This window comes from Megalopta genalis, chromosome 5, assembly GCF_051020955.1.
Source record: "Megalopta genalis isolate 19385.01 chromosome 5, iyMegGena1_principal, whole genome shotgun sequence".
Lineage (NCBI taxonomy): Eukaryota > Metazoa > Arthropoda > Insecta > Hymenoptera > Halictidae > Megalopta > Megalopta genalis.
Genome location: NC_135017.1, coordinates 6,672,853 through 6,697,456, shown reverse-complemented (window position 1 = coordinate 6,697,456; position 24,604 = coordinate 6,672,853). Strand labels below are relative to the sequence as shown.

The 24,604-nt window shown below is 36.7% G+C and overlaps 1 protein-coding gene across 1 annotated transcript in view; it reads left to right on the top strand.

Annotated features, from left to right (window-relative positions):
- Positions 1 to 20,757, top strand: part of LOC117226405 (midasin) — a 140,626-nt gene extending 119,869 nt beyond the window's left edge. The window contains exons 11-22 of the mRNA XM_033480685.2: positions 4,914 to 5,061; positions 6,007 to 6,233; positions 7,194 to 7,405; positions 8,333 to 8,800; positions 10,640 to 11,046; positions 11,866 to 13,025; positions 13,198 to 17,363; positions 17,432 to 18,684; positions 18,759 to 19,115; positions 19,183 to 19,963; positions 20,027 to 20,267; positions 20,326 to 20,757. Coding sequence (XP_033336576.2) covers positions 4,914 to 5,061; positions 6,007 to 6,233; positions 7,194 to 7,405; positions 8,333 to 8,800; positions 10,640 to 11,046; positions 11,866 to 13,025; positions 13,198 to 17,363; positions 17,432 to 18,684; positions 18,759 to 19,115; positions 19,183 to 19,963; positions 20,027 to 20,267; positions 20,326 to 20,508 — 9,603 coding nt within the window. The 3' untranslated portion in view covers positions 20,509 to 20,757. The remainder of the gene's footprint in view (positions 1 to 4,913; positions 5,062 to 6,006; positions 6,234 to 7,193; positions 7,406 to 8,332; positions 8,801 to 10,639; positions 11,047 to 11,865; positions 13,026 to 13,197; positions 17,364 to 17,431; positions 18,685 to 18,758; positions 19,116 to 19,182; positions 19,964 to 20,026; positions 20,268 to 20,325) is intronic.
- Positions 20,758 to 24,604: the final 3,847 nt, after the last annotated feature.

Here is a 24,604-nt window from a genome sequence, read left to right as displayed (position 1 = left end):
ATTAGTAATCACTATATTTGATCGTTCTGTATGCTAACATAGTAATTTTATAATTCGTAAGTTTGTAAAATACGTGCACCGATTTACAGGGAAATGAACGAATGTAATTACTATTTAACGTCCCATTCTTTAGCATTCAACTGTATTTATTAGTCACGATAATTGATCCTTCTGTATGCTAACTTATTCACTTTATGATTCATAATTTTATATAACGATATATTGACATAACGATATATTCTGTATTGTCACAAAGATATGTCAAATTATTTTTAACTTAATTTATTCCATTGAAATGGGGTATTCAGTTTATAAACGAAAAACAAAACAAGTTTATATCGATTCGCAAGAAAATTAATAAAATTATTTGGTAATCGTTTGAAAAGAAATCGATCTGTACATTCATTAAAATTATTAATATTATACATAATATAATATAATACAGTATAATATAATATATATTATAGTAACTATAGTACTATAATATAGTATAATACAATATATATATTATATATTATTATATATATATATTCATTAATTCGAAGAAACAATTCGCTTTCATTTAATCTCTGCTCGTTGCGATTAATTTCGACAATTTTTAATTTGCGCATAAATCCGCCGTACTAATAATTATAATAACGTGATTGTGCTATGATTGCACACAATTCCTGAATGCAGGTATAAAAGTACACAGAAATGTGCTCGAATACAAATCAAACGGATGCAAGACAGTTTCATTAAGTAAAAAGGGAATCGTACGTACTACGTGTACATGGTGTAGCTTGTTTAATTTGTTTCGTGTTGTAGTTCACGGTACGATATTTATTGCACCAATTTGTGGGTTAATGATTGGTAATAATGGCTGCACCAGATCGAAACGGTTCGAGGAGGAATGTTGTCCACATGCTATATAGATAAAAGAGATGCGGACTCCGCAGTGCCGTAGAAAATCAATCGCAGAGAAGGAAAAGGATGGAAAGTATGGGGTTTAACATGCTCGGCTTAATCTGCCATCTTTAATTCATTGGCTTGCCGAAAGAACGGTTCACACTGACAAGCATACATGTTTCATGTCGCCTTCCTTTTTTTCTCATCTGCTTTTCTTTTTTTTTTTTTTATTGTGCCGTTTCAATTGTAACAGCGAGCATGCTTGTTATATAATGAAACATTCGTTTATTATGCTACTTTATACGTTGTTTTTGTTCAGTATTTCTCACTTGAGGTGTAATCAACAGATGTTTTTTTTTTAATTTTGTATTCTGTTATTTGTTAATTGAAATTTTTTCAGAAATACAAATATAAATTGTGATTTTATGATGAATTTGCAAATAGAAATATTTGAAGAGTAGAAATCAAAATTGTACGTTTTATAATAATTGACCAGCAGATGGAATTCATTAGAATTTTTGGGGGGATTTACATTTCATTAAATTATTTTTTAATGGCGTTACAACTAATGACATTACAAATTTGAAGCTTGTATCAATTTAAAATGTAAATAATCGAAATACTGGTTATGAATAATCAATTTAAACGATTGAAAAATATTATCCAAATCAGAGGCTTTAATTTTGTTAACACTGAACACGAAAAATAATTATGGTAACGGAATGTGTTTGAAGTCTTTTAATATTTCTTTAATTGTAACGATGTTTTGGCAATCAACGAGTTTTACGTTTATTTAATTGATTTATATAAATTACCGCAGGATCATTTTAATCTGCGTAAACACGCGGATCGTACAGATAGATGCTATAGAATACAATAAATCAGAATAACGTCATAGTCCGAGCCTGATAAATGAGATTCTTAACAATCCTCTCAAACACTCCACGGATTTATTTATATTGATACCATCGGGTTTATTGTTCGAAACTTTCTGCCAATTAACAATTCATCCACAACATTCTGATAAATTGTATCACATTTTCAGTGGTTTTAATTAAACTATTATACTTGGGCCAGAAAAAAGTATCTCTCTCTCATTGTTTGCAGAAGAATTAAAATTTTTGCAGCGTTTTTATTATTTTACGTTGTTTCCGTGGCTGACCGCGTAATAATAGACATTTGCATCTTTACAACAATGCATTTTTACAACAGTACATTTTTATTATTAAATCTTTTTCACGACGCTGAAAACGTAATGTTACACCCGCACTTCTACTATAGTATATTTTATATTCCTGTAAAAGGAATTTTAATTTTACATCTGTACGAAAGTACTTTACTTAGTTTTTTCATTTTCACGAAAATACTTTTAATTTTAATTTGTTTACCTTGATCGAAAATTGTTTACTTTTACCTCGATTTGCAAAAAAGTAATTCTATTTCAATTTGTACAAAAGTAATTCTACTTCAATTCGTACAAAAGTAGTTCTACTTCAATTTGTGCAAAAATAGTTCTACTTCAATTTGTACGACAGTAGTTCTACTTCAATTTGTACAGAAGAAGTTCTACTTCAATTTTTATAAAGGTATTTCTAGTTCTACTTGCACAAAAGTAGTTCTACTTCCACTTGCACAGAAGTAGTTCTACTTTAATTAGCACGAAAGCAATTCCACTTCTATTCGTACAAAAGTATTTCTACTTGTGTTTTCGTAAAAATAATTGTATTTTGATTTGCATAAAAGTACTTCGAGTTATATTTGTACAAAAGTACTCCCACTTTGATTTTCACAAAATTACGTCTACTTCAATTTGCATAAAAGTACTTCGATGTGTACAAAAGTACTTCAACTTGTACAAAAGTTCTTCAACTGGTACAGAAGTACTTCAACTTGTACAAAAGTACTTCGACTTGTACAGAAGTACTTCAACTTGTACAAAAGTATTTCGACTTGTGCAAAAGTATTTCGACTTGTAAAATATCACTTCGATCTGTAAAAAAGTACTTTGACTTGTAACAAACTATTTCGACTTGTACAAAAGTACTTCGACTTGTACAAAAGTACTTCAACTTGTACAAAAGTACTTCAATTTGTACAGAAGTACTTCAATTTGTACAGAAGTACTTCAACTTGTACAAAAGTACTTAGACTTGTACAAAAGCATTTCGACTTGTACAGAAGTACTTCAACTTGTACAAAAGTACTTAGACTTGTACAAAAGCATTTCGACTTGTACAAAAGCATTTCGACTTGTAAAATATCACTTCGACCTGTAAAAAAGTACTTCGACTTGTAAGAAACTATTTCGACATGTACAAAAGCACTTCGACTTGTAAGAAACTATTTCGACATGTACAAAAGTACTTCGACTTGTAAGAAACTATTTCGACACGTACAAAAGTACTTCGACTTGTATAAAAGTACCTTGTCCGTCAGTATTCTTATCTTTTACAGCTACTTTATCGCAAACCGGTGACGAAATTCGATATTTTCGGCTGTTAGACTTTTCGTCTATCTAACCAGTAAACTTTTCTGCCCCGAAGGAGCTCTCCTCCGATCCCCGTTAATTTCGTTGGTAATTAAGCGGCTAATGGCGGCCGGTGTGCAGAGTAGAAAGCGTAAAAAAAGGGAGAAGCGAACGCGTGGGAGTTTTGTGCCCTGGAGACCGGTATCCGTCTGGATTATTCTTAGCAGGTCGAATCGAAGTGATTGATGCGTCTTCGTTGACCCTACATCCCGACGGAAGTATGGATTTTTCGGCGTCCATCTTCCCAGCGAGATTCCCGGATATCTCCCTGTGTGTGTGTAACAAACCTGATAACATGGCATTCGACTCGCGAACCTATCACTGAATCACAGTATCTTCTGCTCCATGGAAATCGATTTCAGGAAAAACTCGATCGGTCTCGTTATCCTACGAACGCACTGCTCGGCAACGATCGACAGTGCAACCTTAATTCCTCATATTTCTGAAATTTGGATAATTAAAAAATGTATTACACTCATTTGAGCTTTCGTCGAATAAACGAATCCAAATTTTCTGTCATGAAAAATTGCACAGAAATAAAGCGAATCGATTTTTAACGTTTATTTATGAATAATTTATTCTTGGATCGAGTAAAGAAATGTTCTTCGTAACAAATGTTTATGCTTTTGCATGAACGTGAAGTAAAAACAATTAAAATGGAAGGGAAGCACTGTCACAAAATGCAGCATTCTTTGTAAAGAGACGAAAATAGTTTTTGTTTCCATATTTACATAAAAGTACTGGAATTAAAAAATACTGTTATACCGAATTTTGCAGTAATTATTAACTTAATAATTACTAAATGATTAATAATTAAATAATAATTATTAATTAATAACTAGATAATAATTAATAATTAAATAATCATTAATAATTTATAACTAAATAATAATTAATATTTTAAAATTAAATTAAAAATTAAATTTTTTAATTATTTAAAATAATATTTTATAGTAATTATTAACATGTTACTAAATGCACAACGATCTATAATTTGACAATAATACAGAAGCAATTTTCAAATAGAAATTACTAAAAACAATTGATTTATAAGAAAGATGTAAAAATAGTTTAGAAATGAAAATTACATATTTGTAAATTCCTGAGAACAATTGACCGATGACAATTTAATGAGAATATAATTGACTAATGAAAATGAAACAAGAATAAATCAACAACTATGTAATCTCTACTCATAAATTATGTTGTGCAGACTGTGCCAAATTATCGAAGATGTAATTTTCCCAGTGAAACATAATTAGTTAACCTCTATAATCGTTTAAAACATTTGTCAGCTAGTTAGTCGAGAGAGAGAAAGAGAGAGAGAAAGAGAGAGAGAGAGAGGGAGAGAGAGAGAGCGTGTAAAAGTGTCTAAAAGCACAATGCCAGCGGCGTTGTTCACAGGTCCCCGGAACACGTGTACCGGAAACAGTAACAAATAGAGCTATTCCAGGACAGAAATCGAATTAACGTTTCTTGCGATCTTTTTCTGTTACAGACGGATTACGATCGACACTTCGAGGAATTGCTCGAGCACACGGAGACGCTGTTAATCGAAATCCTGAGGAGGCGACTCGGCAAAGAGAATTTGGATCAGGTGTCCCATTACCATGGTCTTCTGGAAAACATTCGACGTTTGTCCGACGGTACTTTGTCGTTTCAGTATGCCCGCGAAGGAAATTACTTCCCTACGCTACCGAATTCTTATGCACTCGTTATGGTAATCCGGCTGGGTGGGAGACTTAATTAAACTCGTACTGAAGCATACTCGTACTCGGATCATTACTGTTGTAATATTTGGATTTTATTCGTTCTCTAAGCTTCGAACATTTAACTGGGACTTTTCGTAACATATATTTTTAATAACTTGTTATATCATTTAATTTAATGTGTGTTTTATTCGTTCTCTAAGCTTCGAACATTTAACTGGGACTTTTCGCAACATATATTTCTAATAATTTGTTGCATCATTTAATTTATGTGTTTTTTCTTTGTTCTTCAAGTTTCAAACATTTAACTGGGACTTTTTGCAACACATATTTCTAATAATATATATAAATAATATAAATAATAATCTTAATTCAACATATAATTCTAATGTATTTTCTATTCGTTTTCTAAGTTTCGCGAACATTTAACTTGGATTTATCGCAACATATATTTTTAATAATTTGTTATATCATTTTATTTAACGTGTCTTTGATTTGTATTTGATTTTTATGCATTCAACTTTCACCTTGCAAGTGTTTGCAAGTTTTGAATAATTTATCTTACCGATGCTGAATGATTTCTAATTAATGAGAAATGATGACAAAAATGGAAAGCCTACGATAAAAACGATAAAAATGGTAAAAGACAGTAAAAATAGGAAAAATAATTAAAACATTAAAAATAGTAAAACCCAATGTAAAACCGATAAACAACATAAATGTGGTAAATCCTACGTTAAAAACGTTGAATCGTACCCCCATAGAAACGTGAAAATTAGCCGCGACAGGAAGGATGCCCAAAGAGAAACGTCGGTGCGCGGGATTTAATGCCGGCGAGGTTGTTCCTGCATATTTCATTCGCGATCAATTTTTCTTCGGCAGACGACGGGACAACAACGACAATGTTGACGGAAACGAAGCTGTTCCTCCGTAAAGCCGAGGAATTATCGAGACTTGTGTCGGCCATGGAAACAGTGTCGTCGCCGGACCAGACCGAGCTGCTGCGCGGCATCGCGGAAAAACTGACCGATCTATCGATCGCCGTGGAAAAAGACAAATGTTTGAACGCCGGCGGAAAATTCGAGTGGGTTGACAGCGTGCTTGTCAAGGTAAATATTGTCTTTGTTTCAGTTAAGAACCGGCACCGGCCGCCTTGCAAACACAATTCCCGACATATTTCCGGTCGCTTCCGATGATTCGCGACAACCTATTCGCAAGGCAAACATATTTGCAGTGGCTACTCTGCAAAAACCGATCTAGAAAAAGCAGAAGGCTTCGTCTAGCAATTTTATACTGGGAGAAACGGAGGGAAGCCAACATTTTCGTGGATTTTATATCGTTTATATCGTTTCGATAAACGAAGTTGAGACGTAAATCGAACGGTTTTTGAAATAGAATGTACATATTCTGTTATGATTGGACCAACAGATTTGAATTTTTACCACCAGATTTTGATACAATTGAGCGCACGAAGCTCAGTTCCGTCCATTGGCTTGGCCGCCTCGCGTCAACTGAGCTCGCCTCTCATTGGTCAGCGTTTTTCGTTGATAACTCGTAAATGAAATCGCGGATTGCATTTTCGCTAAGGAAAAAGTTATTTCAAATGACCTCAGGAACCTCTGATTTCTTGCTTGAACGATAATTTTAGGACACTGTGTATAATCAAGATTATTATATTGTATAATGGCAAACTTGAATTTTTTTGAGATGCTGAAAAAACTAGTCGGTCGGAGAATGTGCAAAAAGAATGTCCATAAAATTGCCATTGCTTCGAACTTTATGAAATTTATAGTTTATAAAAATAAGATTTATAGTTTATAAAATAAATTATAATATGAAGTTCTAGTTTATAGAATTATAAAATTTTTTACGATATAATGACAGACGAAATAGCGATGCAAATCGAACACTTTTTTAAACGAAGTAACTCTGTTTTGAGTGAACGATTTGAAACTTTGTATGACCCGATGAAAATGAATCGAAAAAGTCGGGGAAGAAAGTGGAGACGATTTCCGGGCGAAATGTACTGCGTTGCGATGTTTGTAATTTTTCCGACGATTTTCTCGCAGTGTCTGCGAAATGGCACGTGGCTGCTGCTCGACCAAGTAAATCTCTGCAGTCCGGCAATATTGGACCGATTGAATGGACTGCTGGAGCCTAACGGCGCACTAACGATAGGTGAGAAAGGCGTCGACGAAAGCGGAAATGTGTTCACCGTGCGGGCACACAAGAACTTCCGGTTGTTTCTCACTATGAACCCTCGTTACGGCGAAATTTCCAGGTAATGGGAAACCATTAAATCAATTTCCGGTTTCCACTTATTTTTCATTTTACCCTCGACTGCTGCGGCCGAGAACACCAACGTTATCCGACGGACGTGGTTCCGACGACGCCATTTTCAGAAAATAATCATAGAAAATCATAGTAGTTAATCAAAAAATTTAATCACAGAATGTAATTAAAGCCAAGCATTATTTGATTTTACGATCTTTTTACATTTATACAACTTTATTTAACACGTTTGTTTAAACAGTTTGAATAAATACCAGGTCAGTTATTGTTATATTAGCATTGCGCTATATGTTTGGAAATAAATGTCATTATTATTATATAAATCTACTATGTATACTATATTATGTAAGTGTGTTGCATATTAAACATTATTATTTATTATGTAGACATTATAATGGAATAGTGTTATGCAATAATGGTAATAGCAACATTTGTTTCCAATCTGTTACAAGTTTTATTTGACGTCTTTTCTGTACTTTTGTTATTAGGCGAACTTTCAGTCTTCTTATAATACTGTATAATAATAATAATAATAATAGTTTCAATATCAGTTTAAAATATATTAATAAATTTCATTCACAAGTACCAACGTTATAATGAAATTTGATTCTTAAACACCATTATGATTCATTAAATAAAAAGACCCCTGTTATCCAATTCAATTTCATCTTTTTTATAACAACATTCTGTTGCAATATTATTAAACCCAATCGTTGGGAACTTTTCTTAAACAAAACTCACCGATCAACAATTTATATTTCGACTTATATACTATATCAATGAAATTAAACTGTGAACAAATCTTCCTATATCTCTTTTATTCTTATTTATTATCTATCTTATTTACTGCTATCTTTTATTTATTTTTCATTTATACGTCTATCTTATACTTACGACTATAATTCTACGATTTTAGAGCGATGCGGAACAGAGGTGTAGAGATCGCCGTGCTGACGCCACAGAATCGTCTCAAACACAACCCCCTGGATGTCAGATCGTTGCTGAACAAATGCGGCATAAGGGAAACGAGCCAGCAGGATGTTCTGCTGAATGTTTACGACGGTTGCTGCAACGAACAGTTCAAACTGAACGAGATTCTGAGAGTCGCGTCGTTCACCAGCCAACAGATGTCGAAGGGATTCAAGTTCGATGTGTCCTTGAAGAATTCCTGTCGAGAAATTTGCGGTGCCCTCGACCATAGGACGAGGAGAGAGGCGGCGAGGAAAGTCGATGAAATTCTGTCGGAGAATACCGGGAAGAATGAGACTCTTTGTTGCGACCTGGACGCCATTACACTCGGCACTTCCGTGCTCAGGAAAAATTCGAGGCTCGCCATGATCGAGCAGCAGGGGTTCCTTTTGAAATCCGCTGTGGAGACTTTGGGGTGAGAATTCATCAATTGTAGAGCTTTATGGAATAATGCTCGCGGGTCAGGGGCCCGAAGAAATTGGGATTTTTCGGAATTTCTTCCTGAAAGAATCGTGGACCTCTGTGTTGGATGACTGGAGCAGTTATTTATTATTAGTACAGTACCGCGCGTATTGTACTACATACAGGAGTTGTTTTGTTGACAAATTTTCAAAATTGAACTACAGAGCGCCTCTTCTTCTCCCAGAACCAGCGAACTTTTATATGAGCCGTTTATTTTGAAAGTGGCATAAGTCACTTTACCGTAATGAAAAGTGGTGATTTTTTAATGTTTATACGAAATTATTTATACTGAGAAAAATATCAGTATCCTGAGACAACAAATACAAGTAAATCTTCTCGAAAGTTAGCATCCATATTTTTAAACGTGTTAAAACGCAAACCCTTAAATATATCGATTTAAAAACAAAGTGACTTATGCCACTTTCAAAATAAACGGCTCATATATTTACAGTGACTCCCATTAATATTCGGACACTTTTTAAAACATAATCACTTTTTTCAAACTAGAATAAACGATTCGAATTGTTTGTCCGCGATTCTTGCGGTCTTTAATTGTTTACAGCTCGTACCAGGGTCAACCGATTTCGGTGAAATTTTTAACATGCGTATAACTCAGCCAGATCTGCAAAATACATTTTTTAAATTTTCATTATAGGTTCAGATAGAAAAGTTAGTAAAACGATAGTTCTTTATTTTCTTTTGTCATTCTAAGCAATAGAAAAATTTAAAAAAAAATTCTAGTTGTGGTCTAGTAGACTGGTCCCTCTATCATCTAAAAAAAAAAAAAATACAAATTGTTTAGTCCAGTTTTAAAATAGTTATTGCGTTTTGAAAAGTGTCCGAATATTAACGGAAGTCACGGTATTATAAATGAAGAACTAAAAGAATCTTAAGTATTGAAATCAATGAAAGAAGGAAAAAAACACATTCTTCTGTTTCAAGTGATCTACACGAATATTATCTGTTCAAACATAAATTTGTAAGATTGAAATCTGACAACTAGTTTTTTTATTTTTGCTTCGCTAACAGAAAAGTGTATAAACATCCTCGACTGAAAACAATGTTCACTGAAGTCATTAAATGGAGAAATAATATTTCAAATAATGTTCAGAAAAGTATGAATTCATCTTTGCTTTGTAAACAATTTTTACTGTAGCCATTGAAAGAAGGAACAACATGTTACATCTTAAATGTACTAGATAAAGATTCGAATATTATTTAATGAATAGAAAGCAGGGCTGCGAAAAAATAGATTTTTGAAATAGTAAATGCACTATACATATTCGTATCTCCTTATATCGTACAGAATAGCGAATAAACCTTTTTTGTAATAGTAATTACATATGTATATATTTGAAAATGCAATTTCCATATGTAACTACCATTTCAAAGAAAGTTTATTTGCCAAATTCTGTATTACCTGAGAAGATACGAACCATTTCAAAAATCTATTTCTCCCCAGCCCCGACAAAAAGCTATGAAAATTCATCTCTGACTGAAAACAATTTTCGCTGTATCCGTTAAAAAGGATTAAATAACATTTATATTTCAAACACGTACAGAATAAAAATATAACAAATCGAGCCTTACAAAATTTACTTTTGGCTAACGGAATGGATTGAAACGTTTAACCTGGAGTAGCTAATGCAATTGCAAATGCAATTCAAAGGATCTCCAGGTACTCCGCGGTGATGCAGTTTCAAATTTATTTAAAACCGTTCGGAAAATGGCTGTCGTTCTCGGCCAAGAAATGTTCAGAAAATTCTATTTGCTTCTCCGTCATCGTTTCCAGGACCGGCACGAAGGAAATCGATCTGGAAGGTCTGTTCATGCAGCATCCGGTGACAAACACGTCGGAATTTCTGAAACTTCTTTTGCTCGAGTTCTACGAGAGATCATCAATGGAGGACGCCGAGATCCGACGGGTTTGGTGCTCGTTTATTCTATCGAAAAATGGTTTCGACGATTTCGAGAAACTCGGCGAGATTCTGATGGCGGAGCTGAGGAACTCGAGGATCTTGTTTGAAAAGAATTCCGGCCTGGAGTTTCCCCTCAACTTCGATCAGCTCAGCACCGTTGCAAACAATCTGTCGATCGCTTTGTATTTTCGGGCGATGATTTTTGACTGGCGTCCGCCGACGCGGACCGGAAACGCGGACATCATGCTTTTGGAAGATTATTCTTCTGCTGTTTGCTCTGGTAAGTTATCCGCGCTATTTTTCGACTCGTTTTTGATACGTTTACTTGTCAGGTGTGACCACAAATTTTTTTGACATCTGAGAAAATATGCTGTGACAAGTGTTTCCTTTGAATCAAGACTGAATTATTAATTTCAACATTTTGTATTCGGTGTGCACAAGTATAATATGTTGGTGTAGAGTAGTGTTTCCTTTGAATCAAGACTGAATTATTATTTTCAACATTTTGTATTCGGTGTGCACAAGTATGATATGTTGGTATAGAACGTTGCTGCAGAATTTTCATCATCTACTTTGTTGAATAGCGTTACACTTTTGTAACAGTATTGATAATAATCTATCAGCGATTGAATTTCTTAGGCAGAATGAAGTAATACTTCACAATTCTTGCAATTTTGCATATACTTCTACAATTTATATTTTACGTTCTATAGTGTATACATATTGTTCTTATATTTCACATGTACTTGTTGAAGCAAATGTTTTTGTTTTGTTATCCCAAATTTATTTTTATATTGTAGCATTCTTAATAAAAGTCGTACAATGGAATAGTCGTACAATAGAATATAAAAAGGAATAATAAGTATAAAGTATAGCAAGAATGTAACCCAACAAAGTAAATTTGTAATTCTTTGTAATAGATTAGTAATTCTATGAAACAGCTACAGCTGTCCAAAAAATTTTAACGTTCATTATCAACGCAGACAAAACTAATTAAATTGTAGAATTGTATAATTACATAATTATATTAATATAATAAATCACATAATTACATAATTAAATACATGATTAATTATAATTGTTCTGTTCGTTTTTTCAGGAAAGTTGATCAGAAAGCTGAAAGACGAGCCCCTGATCGAAAACTTCGTGAAGCTAATCGAAGGGTCCACGAAAATGATTGAAATTATCCTCCGCAACGAGCATCTTTCGATCAACGACGCGGATTACATCGAATTACGAGACGCTTTAAAATGGCTGCGAAGATACCACGATCTAGGATCCATTGAATTGATCGACAGATCTCGAGGAACGTTCCTGGATCTCCGTGAGATCTCGTCCTCCCTAAAAGTCCATTACAAATGGTTGGTGAAGCTTTTCAACAAATTGTTCACGCTGTTGGACAAGAAACTGTGCGACGCGAAACTACGCACAGAGCTGGATGATTTTTCAACGACCTATTTGAACGTAACAATTAACGCGGACAAATTCCGGAAAATTCGGAAGAGGGTTAAGAAGCTGCTATCGATTCCTGCGCCGCACTTTTCGGAGGATTCGATGAGATTCCACGAGAAATTGAGGTCAATTTCAAGGAAGATTGAAGTAACGGACGAAGACTCGATCGAAGTTTCGAAGACAAGATTGAAAATTGCATCCTTGGCGGTCCCGGAAAATTTCACGGCGCGAAGGAAATTAATTGGCATTTGCTCGGAGAATTTTAGAGATGGTCGGAGGACGGAGGACTCGACGGAATTGGATAATCTTATCGCGGGAATCGTGACGCTGAAAGAAATGGACAACAAACGGATTCGTAGCGACGAGAATCTGTCGGAAATCGAGTTATGGCCGATCTACGAATTTTTCTTTCTGCTTTTCGCGTACCATTTCCAACGGAAGATCTCCGAGCAATTTTCTATCAACTTCGATCAGGAAATTAGAGGAGAATCGACCGAGAACTTGTCCGTAGATAATCCCGGAAATTCTTGTAGAATTATCGGTGGAAAATTCGAAAAGATTTACGACGATTGCAAGCTCGAGAAGTTCAGCGAAATTCCGACCATTCCTGCGCGCCTAATTGGCTTAATAAGATGCTTAAATTCGGACGAGATCGCGGAGAAACAAAGAATTCAATTGTTCTTCGAGTTATTGTTGATGATCGAGGACTTTTCTGGCAGATCTTTCGCTGTGAGAAACTACAACGTTCTTTTACACTGGTTTGACCAGAGGGAAGAGGAGAATCAAGATGGCGACCGTGCTTCTGAGGTATTTCCATATTCTTTTTTTTGCAGCATGTATCAATTAAACGATAATTTGAGTTTTAATATTGAGAATAGCTATTACGAGATTCGTTTTGGTCGCAATTGTATTAAATAAATTACTGCGAAGCTGTTTAAAGGAACTGAACTAATTAGAACGATCATTGTATCATTTTCAGACAATCTTGATCAGCAAGTCGAACCTCTGCACGCTGATTTTCAAACTGTTCCTGACGAAGTCTGGAAACCAGATGTACGATATCAACCTTGGAAATCATAAGAACAAGAAGAAACAATTAAAAACGATCCAAACAATGCTCTGGAGGAATTCCTTAGTTTTAAATACATCAGAATTCAATTTCTCTATGAATGACTCTGTTCTCCTTCGGTTCTGTGCTAGTTACTACATATCTGCAATCAATAGTAGCCTAAACAACTTCAAACTAACATTGAAACAAGAGGAAGGAAAAGATTTGCAGGACTGTTTTATGAAACCACTGAGAATATTGCAAGAAATCAGGAAAAGGCTCGAAATTAAAGAAAACGGCACAGAAAGAGGAAAAGGCTGGCTGATTCTTGGCTACCTCCAAATCTTCCTCTTCCACGACTTAGGGTCCATAGATCCGGTACAAAAGATTGCCCTAAAATCAAAGTACATTCGCGAGAACATGTCGGAATTGGAACATTTGATGCTAATCGAACAACTCCAGAGGACCATCCTTGCAACTTCCGCTCCCCTTGATCGAATAAGGTCAAGGATCGATCATCTGAAGAGATCGTCAACGGAGGTGAAGAATTTCGAGAATGTCCAGGCTGTCAGACCGTCCTCGAGTTACCAAAATCTGAGAGAAGAGATCGAGAACTTCTCGAGGAACATCGGCTCGTTTCAAACGGTCTTTCGGCAGCTAGATCGTTTGACCGACGTTGTTGGAAGAGCTGGACGAAGGAGTTTGGTAAATCTGGATCGCGAGCAGCTGCAGGAAGCAATGATCTGGATGAAATCGCTGGAGAGATTTGCAGAAAAAATGGAGAAGAATTTCCTGGTGGGATTCCCCGATCTGGTCACACCTATGATCTGCGCCGTCTTAAACCTGCACCATGGTGTCTCAATTTTGATTCAACAGATCTCCAACTTGCAATATCAATGCCTGGACTTGAACATTTCTTTCAAGCTACTGCGTTTCCCTGTCCCATGCCTTTATCAGAAGAATTATCTGGATCTAGTCAGATTGTGTGCTTCCGAGAAGATAATTTTGATCCGTGCGAAACAATCTGGATCAAAAAATATTGAGAAAGACAGATTAACAATATTGATGATGGCCCTGCACGAATTGGAAAATATGTCTACGTTTGTTGGAACAAGTTCTCGATTAATTTCGCAGGAGCTGAAGAAAATCTTGGAGAAGATTCGAATTCTATGGCGGGAACAAGAGAAGCAGAGAGAGGAGGAGGCGAAGGAGAAGGAGAGTTTGTTCAGAATGAAGTCTGAGAAGGAGGAGGACGAGCTGGACTACAGGAAAATGTTCCCTGGCTACCAACAAGATTACTTGGAGCTGGTAGACATCTTCCCCGGCTTCCAACAGGAGTTTCCAGAGCTCCAGAAACTCTCAAGCAACGACCCCAATCAAAAGGACCACTTCCTTGAACTCATATCTTCGAAAGACGCAAGGGAGATTCAGACTGTCCACTGGAACATTCTAAGAAACCTAACTTACAGACCGTCAAATATTTCTGAGAAATTAACGAATAAATATAGAAGGTCTAAAAACCAGTTAGATCACCCAGGAAAGACTCAAGAACCCAATTTTGTGGAGCCTCTGGCTCACAGATTCGAGATGTTTGGATCCTCCATTGAAACATGGCCGAACGATTTGTCTTCAAAATTAATCTGCAGCTTGAATGTACTAGTCTCGCGGAAATGTAGCTTCGGGAGCAACAGCAGTCATGATTACGACTTTTATAGGGATCCAAACATCATTGAAGTTGAAGAGTGTCAGCCATACTTTGAGAAACTCACTGAGAAGATCGAGGCCTTCCTGATGGAGTGGTCAGAGAACCCTATATTGAACTCCATCAAGGTGATAATTGAGAGACTACTCAGTTTTCCAATTAATTCATCATTGCTGAGGTTCTTGGTTGGCATTGAGTTGTTGCTGACAAAGATCCAGCAGTGGGAGGAGAATGCTCGCCACGATGTCAGTCTGGCAGAGTTCATGGACTTCTTTGGCAAGAAGATCCTTCACTGGAGGAAGCTAGAGCTATCCAGGTGGAAGGACTCGTTAGAGATCCTTGAGGACAACTTGAAATCTGAAGCCTCCAGGTGGTGGTTCTTCTTGTTCAACTTGGTGGAACAATATCTTGCAGAATCGTCCGAGACGCGGGAAAGTGACACGAACAAAGAGGCAGAAAGCAAGGTCACCGCTCCTTCGAAGCAGAAAATATCAGAAAACCTGGAACGTTTCCTGACGGAGTCATCTTTGATCCAGTTTGAGTCGAGACTCCAACTGATCTACCTTTTCTATCAACATATTTCTACATTCATTGAGGGAAAAAACGAGAAGGAGTTATCTGCCATTTTCTGGAACGTTTATCATTATTATAGTTGTTTCTTGGACGATGTTACTAATAAAATCAAAAGCCTGAAGGAGCCAATCGCTAAGAAGCTGAAGGATACCGTCAAGATCACCAGGTGGAATGACATCAGTTATTGGTCGGTGAAGAACACCGCCGAGAAAGCACGCAGATCTCTGCATAAGTTCGTGAAGGAGTTCCAGAAGGGCTTGTTGGAGAACGTTGCTGCTCACTTGGCCTTGAAAACGAAAGCTGAGACCTCGAGCATAGGTAACAGGAGAGATTTGAGTCCTACTGATTTCTTGATCCAGCTTGAGACTGGAAAATTGAGCAAAATGGAGAAAGTAGCTCGCAAGGCTAGCCAATTCTGCCAGGATATTGTTGCGAAGAGCAATTATTCGCAAATTAGAAATGACATTGAATCTTTCATAGAAGACTCGCTCGAAGAGAGTAAGCGACTGAAGAATTTAGAGGTGGACAAGACTTTGACGAAGAGCAAGCAACAGTCACAATTGAAGAGCATGCTTCAACAGAAGAAAATGGCACTGGCGAATCATTTTAAGTCTCTAAGTCAGCTTGGACTTTCTTATCGAATTGGTGTTCTGACCTGGAAGAACAGGAAACATGAAGTCATAAATCATGGTTCGATGCCCTTGGATCTGCTAGAGATCCAAAGGTACGAGTTTAGTCAAGATTTCAATGAGAACGTGAAGAAAGGATTGCTGGAACAGTGGTCTGACTGTGATAAATATTACTATGAATCTCTGATCAAATTGAACTTCCTCGACGCCATTTTGAACTCTGGAAGAAGCGATATTGGGCCGCAGAATGCCGAACGTTGTCGAGGATTTTCCGCTCATCTGATTCTACTAGCGCATAAGCAAAAAGAAATTATTTTCAAGCTGCTTAAACATTTCCTTCCTCTCAGAATCCAACTGCTCAATCTTGCTCTCATAAAGGATGACTTAAAGGAAGAGGCTTATGGCGGAGAAACAAGACAAAGCGACCTGCAGACCCTGATGTTGAACTTGCAGGACTTGCTGCCGATACTGGAACTGACCATAAAACAAGTTATTCTCTTCTTGGAAAGTTCGCCACCGGACTCGCTTGAAGACGAAAAACTTCTTGATTTAAATAGAACGGTCATTCCTATTTTAAAAGAGCATAGTGTCGTTGAAGAGTCAGCAAGGACCATGAAAGATTCCTTAAAATTGGTGAAGGACATAGCAGATAAACTGAACAAATGGATGGCAGTTTCTAAGAGAGTCAAAATATCAGGACACATTTTCTTCTTCCACCAACGACACATTGACTTCCTTCGGACAAGTTACCTGAATATCAGCGACATCAAAGAAAAGCTGCTTGATTTCAATGCAATCTTTACATCGGATCATCCTATCACCGAGAATCTTCAGTTCATGGTGAATAAGATCAGCATGAACATTGCCCACTTTGAGTCAACATTGAGCAAGCCATTGGCAGAGGAGTCCGAAAACTCTGAAGAATTGGAGGAGTACAAGAAACATTTGGACGTGCTGATCACACAAGTTCTTCTTGCGATTCAAAAGAAGTTTCAGAAGTCGAATGAGGCGACAGAGAAATCTAAGAAAGAGTCTGAAGAGAGTTTTGAGGAAAATTATATGACAGGAGGACTGATAGATTCTTTGAGGACAGCTATTCCAGATTTAAAACTGAGAACAGTATCAAAAGTCCTTGCAGAACTATTGGAAATTATTTACCAGTTGGATGTCAAGTCTGCCGATTGCTGCATAAAGTGAGTTTTCTTTTGCTGCTCTGTTGACATTAAAATGCATTATCTAAAATATTTCCTTTCTTTTCCAGGTTGCTTTTAGAGCACTTGCCCCTTCTCAAACAATACACCCTTCTTCTTCAGTATTATCTGTACGAGCAAGTAGCTTCGTTCCGTCTAACATGCAAGTTCCTCTATCTTCAGCTGAACGTCTTCCTCGACTTAGCTACAAACGGTTTTTGTCAACCGCAGGACGCAAATGCCCCTGAGGACGACCAAGATGGCGGTCCAAGCGAGGGAGGAATGGGTTTAGCCGAGGGCGAGGGGAAGAAGGATGTCTCGGATAGAATTGAATCCGAGGATCAATTGGAAGACACGAAGGGTCCAAATGACCAGAAAAAGGACGATGAGAAGAAGGACACAGAGGAAGAAGATAAGGGTATTGAGATGTCGGAGAATTTTGAGAGCCATTTGCAAGACGTGGAACAAGATGAAGAAGACAAGGACAAGGAGGAAGACGAGGACCTGGACAAAGAAATGGGTGAAACTGACGAGACTGCCGAGAAGCTAGACGAAGAGATGTGGAAAGACGACGAAGAGGAAGAAGCAAGTGAGGGAGAACAAGGTGAAGAAGACAAGAAAGACAAGAAGGGAAATGGGGAGGAGACCGGCCAAGAAGAAATGGGCGCAAAAGACGGTAACGAGGAGAAAGATGAAAACGAAGATAGGGAAACGGAAGGGGAAGATCGGAGGAAAGAAGAAGAGAAGAAGGAGATCAATGAGTTCAACGAACCCGAGGTCGACGATGATCAGATAGATCCTTATCATGGGAAACAACAGCCAGAAATCGAGCCGGAAGAGTTTGATCTCCCAGAGGACATGGCTTTGGACGATGAAATGAAAGAAGACAAGGAAACCGATGAGCAAGAAGAGAATCCATTCGACATCGACCAGATGAAGGAGTCCAAGATCCCAGAAGAACCTGAAGAATCTAAAGAAGAGGAGGGCAAAGAAGATGCAGATGAACCCATGAATGATAATAACTCGGATGATACTGACGTAGAAGAAGATCCGCATGCAGACGGTGACAAAAAGAAAGATACAAAGGAAGCTAATACCGAAGAGGACAAAGAAAATGATTCGGAGGAGCAGAAAATGGAGGAAGAAAAACCGCAGGAAGAGAAAGTGTCGCCCAGTTTGGATGCGAGCAGCAAGGAGATGGATGCCTCTGAGGAAGTCGAATCGAGGAAAGACGGCTCCAGAGATGCCGTGGAAAGCCAGTCGAACGAAGAGAACACGGAAACCGACCCTGCAGAAGTTAACGCAGATGATACAAAGGACAAAGGTAGGTTTAACGTAGCTAACGAGCGCTTTGTATTTCTTTCGAGTTACGTTTTCTCATGGAATTTTTTATCGAAGGGACGGGCCAGTCGCAGACGGAAAAACGGCAAGGTCACTCCGGGTTGAAGAAAGAAGAGAACGCCCCCACGTCCGGCGAAGAAAAGTCGTCCAAGCCGATTGAGAAACGAAGGAAACCGGGTCAAAGCGATGAAAACCGCAGTCTGCTCGACGACGAAGTTCAACCGTCTGCAAAGAAATTGAAGACTGGACTAATGCGCGAGGAGCGGGACGATCGTGAAGAAGAGGGGAACGATCCTGACAATGGAGGCGCAAGCGAGACTTATGAACACATCAAGAAGTCCGAGAAGTTCGATGACGTTGTCTTTGACGCTGCGACCGAGGAGCAAATCAAGCAACAGGCTTCAAATATGGAAGGTAAGTCGACCGTACGAATAACGACATTATTAACACAGCGATGAATTTTACACCACCTTGATTTTAGATAATGAAGAAAAGGTGGTTGAGGATGAAGACGTCGAGATGCACGAAGATCCAGAGCCAGAAGAACAGCAGGACGGAGTGGAGAAGGAGCATTCTTCTAAAATGCCTGAGAGCAAGGAGGAGAAATCAGGTCGAGGGAAGGGTGAAAGGTCCGACGACGTTGATGATGTTGAAATGGTAGGCGAAGTTGAGGGCGAAGAAGTAGAGACAAGCCGTGTCTTGCGTGGCAGCGAGTCCACTTTCCATACAAAACTGTCGGAAGCGGAGCTCTACGATGTCTCGACAGAGGATATCGCAAGGAAGAGGTCTGAGATTGAAAATATGCTCGGTCAATGGAGCCAGCAGTCATCGTCCATTGAAGCGGCGAATGCTTGGAGCTCTATCAGCGCGTTGACAGAGTCAGCAGCCAGAGAACTCAGTGAGAAATTACGTCTGGTGTTAGAACCCACTCTAACGTCCAGGTTGAAAGGTGATTACAGAACTGGCAGACGAATAAACATGAGAAAAGTAATCCCTTATATCGCTAGTGAATTCCGCAAGGACAAGATATGGTTGAGGCGCACGAAACCGTCAAAGAGAGACTACCAGATCGTGCTAGCCATCGATGACTCGAGCAGCATGGCTGATAATCGCTCAAAGGAATTGGCTTTCGAGTCTCTGTCGTTAATTGGCAAGGCCATGACCTATTTAGAGGTAGGGCAGCTTGCTGTGATTAACTTTGGGGAACGTGTGAACATCCTTCACCCGTTCGGGGAAAATTTCACTGAGGAAAGTGGAGCAAGGTGTGTATTCAACTGATTGATCGTTAAGTGAATTTTTTTAATTATGGGAAATTCGATTTTCAGGTTGATCCAAGAAATGAAGTTCGAGCAGAAGAAAACGATGATCGGCCAGTTGTTAGAGTATGCAATAGACATGTTCGCAAGTCAGGGCAGTGCCACGGATAATGCAAAATTAGTGACTATTTTATCCGATGGCAGAGGGATATTTTCAGAGGGAGTAGAAAAAGTGACGACAGCTGTGAGAAGAGCCAAATTACAAAATATTTTCTTAGTTTTCATAATCGTCGATAATCCTCTTAACAAGGTAAAACAGAAATATATTAGATCATTGGAAACAAATTATTCATTGTTCTGTTTCGCAGGATTCGATACTGGACATACGGATGCCAATTTTCGAAAAGGGGAAATTGCTGGGCATACGTTCGTACATGGACAGTTTTCCATTTCCGTTTTATATCGTTTTACGGGATTTAGACACTTTGCCGGTGGTTCTCAGTGATGCATTGCGTCAGTGGTTTGAACTTGTTGGCAGAATCGATACTTGAACACCGTTTTGTATGTAAACACATATTGCGCGACTGTCTTTTTTTGTATTTTTTATGTTTGTTACCTTTAATTATCCAATTATAATATTTGGTTGACAAGGTACATAATAAAATGCATTACATATTTTTTCATTTCTTCGCGGATCGTTCTAGAATAATTATAAATTACAGTACTGTGTAATGAAAAATAATCATTTGATAAATTAAAATCACATTGATAAATTAAGAAGCTTATAGATTTAAAAATAATATTGACGAATAATTATTGTAACTTAATTAATTATAGAAAATTTTCAGACATCCGTGAAAACCGTTTGATCATTTTATGTATGCGAAAAGTTGCGAAAATTTTCTCGATGCCGGACTTACATCGTTATTGTTGAGTTCTACTACTTCTTTTCGAAGATGATCGACGCCCGACGTTATATCGACTTGTACTACTTACAAGATTATTTTAGGTTTGTAGCCTACGTGTGTACTAAAATATTTGATCTATCGGTAAACTTTACCAACAGTCGATTGCGGATCGATAATCACAGTGGCGCACGAAATAAATTCCTGAAATTTATTACTATCGTCATCTAGTAATAGATATTGGAGCCACAGACAAGTTATCACAGTAGACTGGACACCATATGCCGTGTCACGTGTTCTGAAATACCGATATCGCTGGAAAACAGAGGTGCAGACTTTGGATCCGTGGGTTTCTCTATTTCGATCTTGAAGGGCTCCAAACTCGAAAGCTCCCTTATCATTTCGCATCGTACTCAATATTACTGATAGTTCACGAAAAATAGGCATGTTAGCAAGAAGCGAATATACTGTATATTACATTTCTACTACAAGTGCTGAATATTATTTGAATAATTTAAATGATGGAAATAGTATTTATGAAATATGTACTACAGAAATACAATGTAAACTGTAATTATTTTTATGGACAATCGAGCAATTATTTCTACTAATTACACAATTAGTGATGGTACACACGTAGCAATAGTTTTATACATTTTGTATTCTTTATAATCTATTTACTATTTAACAAAATTTATTTTTCACAGCCACTAGCTCGATGTAATTATCGATTTCGAATCTGTATGTAAAGTCATCCTACTTGTATACAAAAATGGACAATTTGGGAAGAGGAGGTACGATTATTCCCAAATTGTCAATTTTTGTTTCCAAGCTGAGTGTCAATTAGGAAGAATTTACTACAAATTAACTAAACTATACTCATGTTCTATAAATGGACTAGTATATTTAAATGTTCGGGCGGCATATACATATGTACGAAAATTGAAATTAAAAAATACATAAATCAAAAATTTCAAAATTTTTAACAGTTTAATATGCATAATTTAAAAATGTAATTTTTAAGACAAGTCGCCAAATAGCCACATAATTGTTTAATATAAGCATGTCGAATAAAAAATGCTATAATAATGCTATGAAAATGCTATAAATAAAGCTTCTGTTATTATTATATTCGGTTATTACCTATACTTCATTTATGCTACAGTCCATAGTAAATTTCTAAATTATCTTGCCATCAGTTAGTATTCTTAACATGTCCGTCGGTAGCTCTGGCTAACAGTTTGAGCGTTTTGCCACTGCATAGAACGGCGCTGTACGAACATCTGAACGGCACAGATGATTCTTGCCGAAATTTACATTGCTGTTTATACGAGTCACGGCAAGATTCATTCACGCTAAAGTAAAATGATGAGATTTCGAGGTTCCCCATTAAATTTTCCAACGTTCCGTATCTCAAATTGAAGCTAGACAAACGCACTTTAAGACAGACGAGTTGTAAATCTATTTTACGAACAAATGCTCCCGCAAACACACGTTCGAAGCACCTCCCTCAAATAGTTGCGTTTCTTGATTTCGCTCGTGAAAGATGGCGTTCGGTTGTCACCAATCGCACTAAAATATCTATTTCGGAGTAAATAAAATAATATAATATAAAACTAATGTACGAAAATGTCAGAAAAATGTTCACCTGTAACATTCTCTTAATACGTAAGCAAACCGAAACATTAAAAATCGAGCCAAGTGAAACGGATAAAATCAAAGCAAGAACGATATAAACCATAACAAAAAACACTACTATATATACAACGCGTGAAATACATAATAGTTTCCGAAACGATCGGCCACATTCGAATTCGTCAAAGTCGTTCGATTTTTTTCAGCAACTCTGCCTGCAGTCTGTCGAAACTCGTGGACGCCAGTCGTCAATTAGACCACGAAAATAAACCGGCAATATTTTTAGTCGGGTCTTAAAGCCACCTCGCGTGCATAGGCGTTTCAACGGCAGAAAAAATGCCGTTCCTCCCGCGTTGTACGGTCGTTCGATCGCCGGATGTGAAATAGTTCGGTGTGAAATAAAATGAAGCCAGCCTAGGCTAGGAAACACGGGCCTCAGGAATAGACACGATCGGGGCACTCGTTCTCATTTCGTACATACTTGGCGTGAGAAGCAACTGTGCCTTTTGATATGGCGCCAGCCATAGTCGTAGGCACCCGGCAGCAGGCTTCACAGCTTCGGCGATTCCGTCGAACTTCCTACTTCGGTTATTTACAAAATTAAATCAGATAATAGTGTAATCAATTATATCAATTTTATGTGTTTGCCCATGAAACGAACGTCTAATGTTATCGATACTATTTTCAGTCGCTTATAAACAAAATCAAAGCCTTGCAATATCGACAAAAATTAAAGGACAGGTAGAATGAAAAGTTAAGTTAAAGTAGGATAATTTCCACTTGTTTGCAGTATTATTACTTGAAATATTATTATTGTGAACACTGTTCTGTGAAATATTACTATTACTATTATTACTAAATATTATATGTATATAATAATATTATTATATATAGTAATCATTATATATAAATATATATAGTAATTATTATATATAAATATTATATATACAGTAATTATTATATACAAATATTATATATAGTAATTATTATATATAAATATTATATATAGTAATTATTATATATAAATACTATATATAGTAATATTATTGTATATAAATATTATATATAGTAATCTTATTATATACAAATATTATATATAATAATATTATTACTAAATATTACTAAACTATTTATATTTGAAATACTTATTTCAGAATAGTATTTCCTATTAAAATATTATTATTATTAATAATATTTTAATATTTAATAATATATTAAAATATTAATATTATTCTTATTATATTATTAACTATTAAAATATATATTTGAAATGCTATTTCCATATGTAACTATTATTTCAAAATAAAGTTCATTTGTCAAATTCTGTATTTACATCCGAAGATAAACATATTTTTACGGTCTATTTACTGTTTCAAAAATCTGTCTTTTTCCCAAATTCTGTTAATTAGTAGCTGTCTCACAGACCGGCAACAGTAATCAAGAATTAATAAGGAATCCAGCTGCATTGATCAATTTCTTCCTTTTCGTCCTGATCTCTTTATTATATTTTCGCAGGCCACTGTACGTGCATGGCTAGAGAAGAATAGATTATTGAAATAGTTCGTTAGCGTCTCCCGTATGTACAGAATTTGGCAAATAAACTTTCCTCGAAACAGTAGTTGCATACATGGAAATAGCACTTTCAAGTACATTTAACTATGCAATATTCGTATGTAATTACTGTTTCGAAGAACGTTTATTCGGCATTCCGTGTTACACGAGAAGTTACAAATATTTATATGGTCCATTTACTGTTTCAAAGATCTATTTTTTTCCCCAGCCCTGTGCACGCGATACAAAATGGACTTCGCATATTTGATTAGGTCGAGTCATAAATAACTACCGATGCAGCTAGATAGAATCTATTGTTCGTATTTACCCACTGCGAGTCCTACCGGGACGAACGAGCTTTTGCTTTCGTTGAATAGATAAGGGTTTGAAATAAATCAAAAAATAGGGGAAAAAACAGAAGCTAAAAATAAAAACAAAACAAAGTAAATAAAATGAAAAAAGAACAGAAAATAAATTAAAGAAAGACGGTGAAGAAAATGTATGACAGAGAAACGGAAGTTGTTAACCAAGTTAGCTGTGGCGCCTCCGTTTTAGA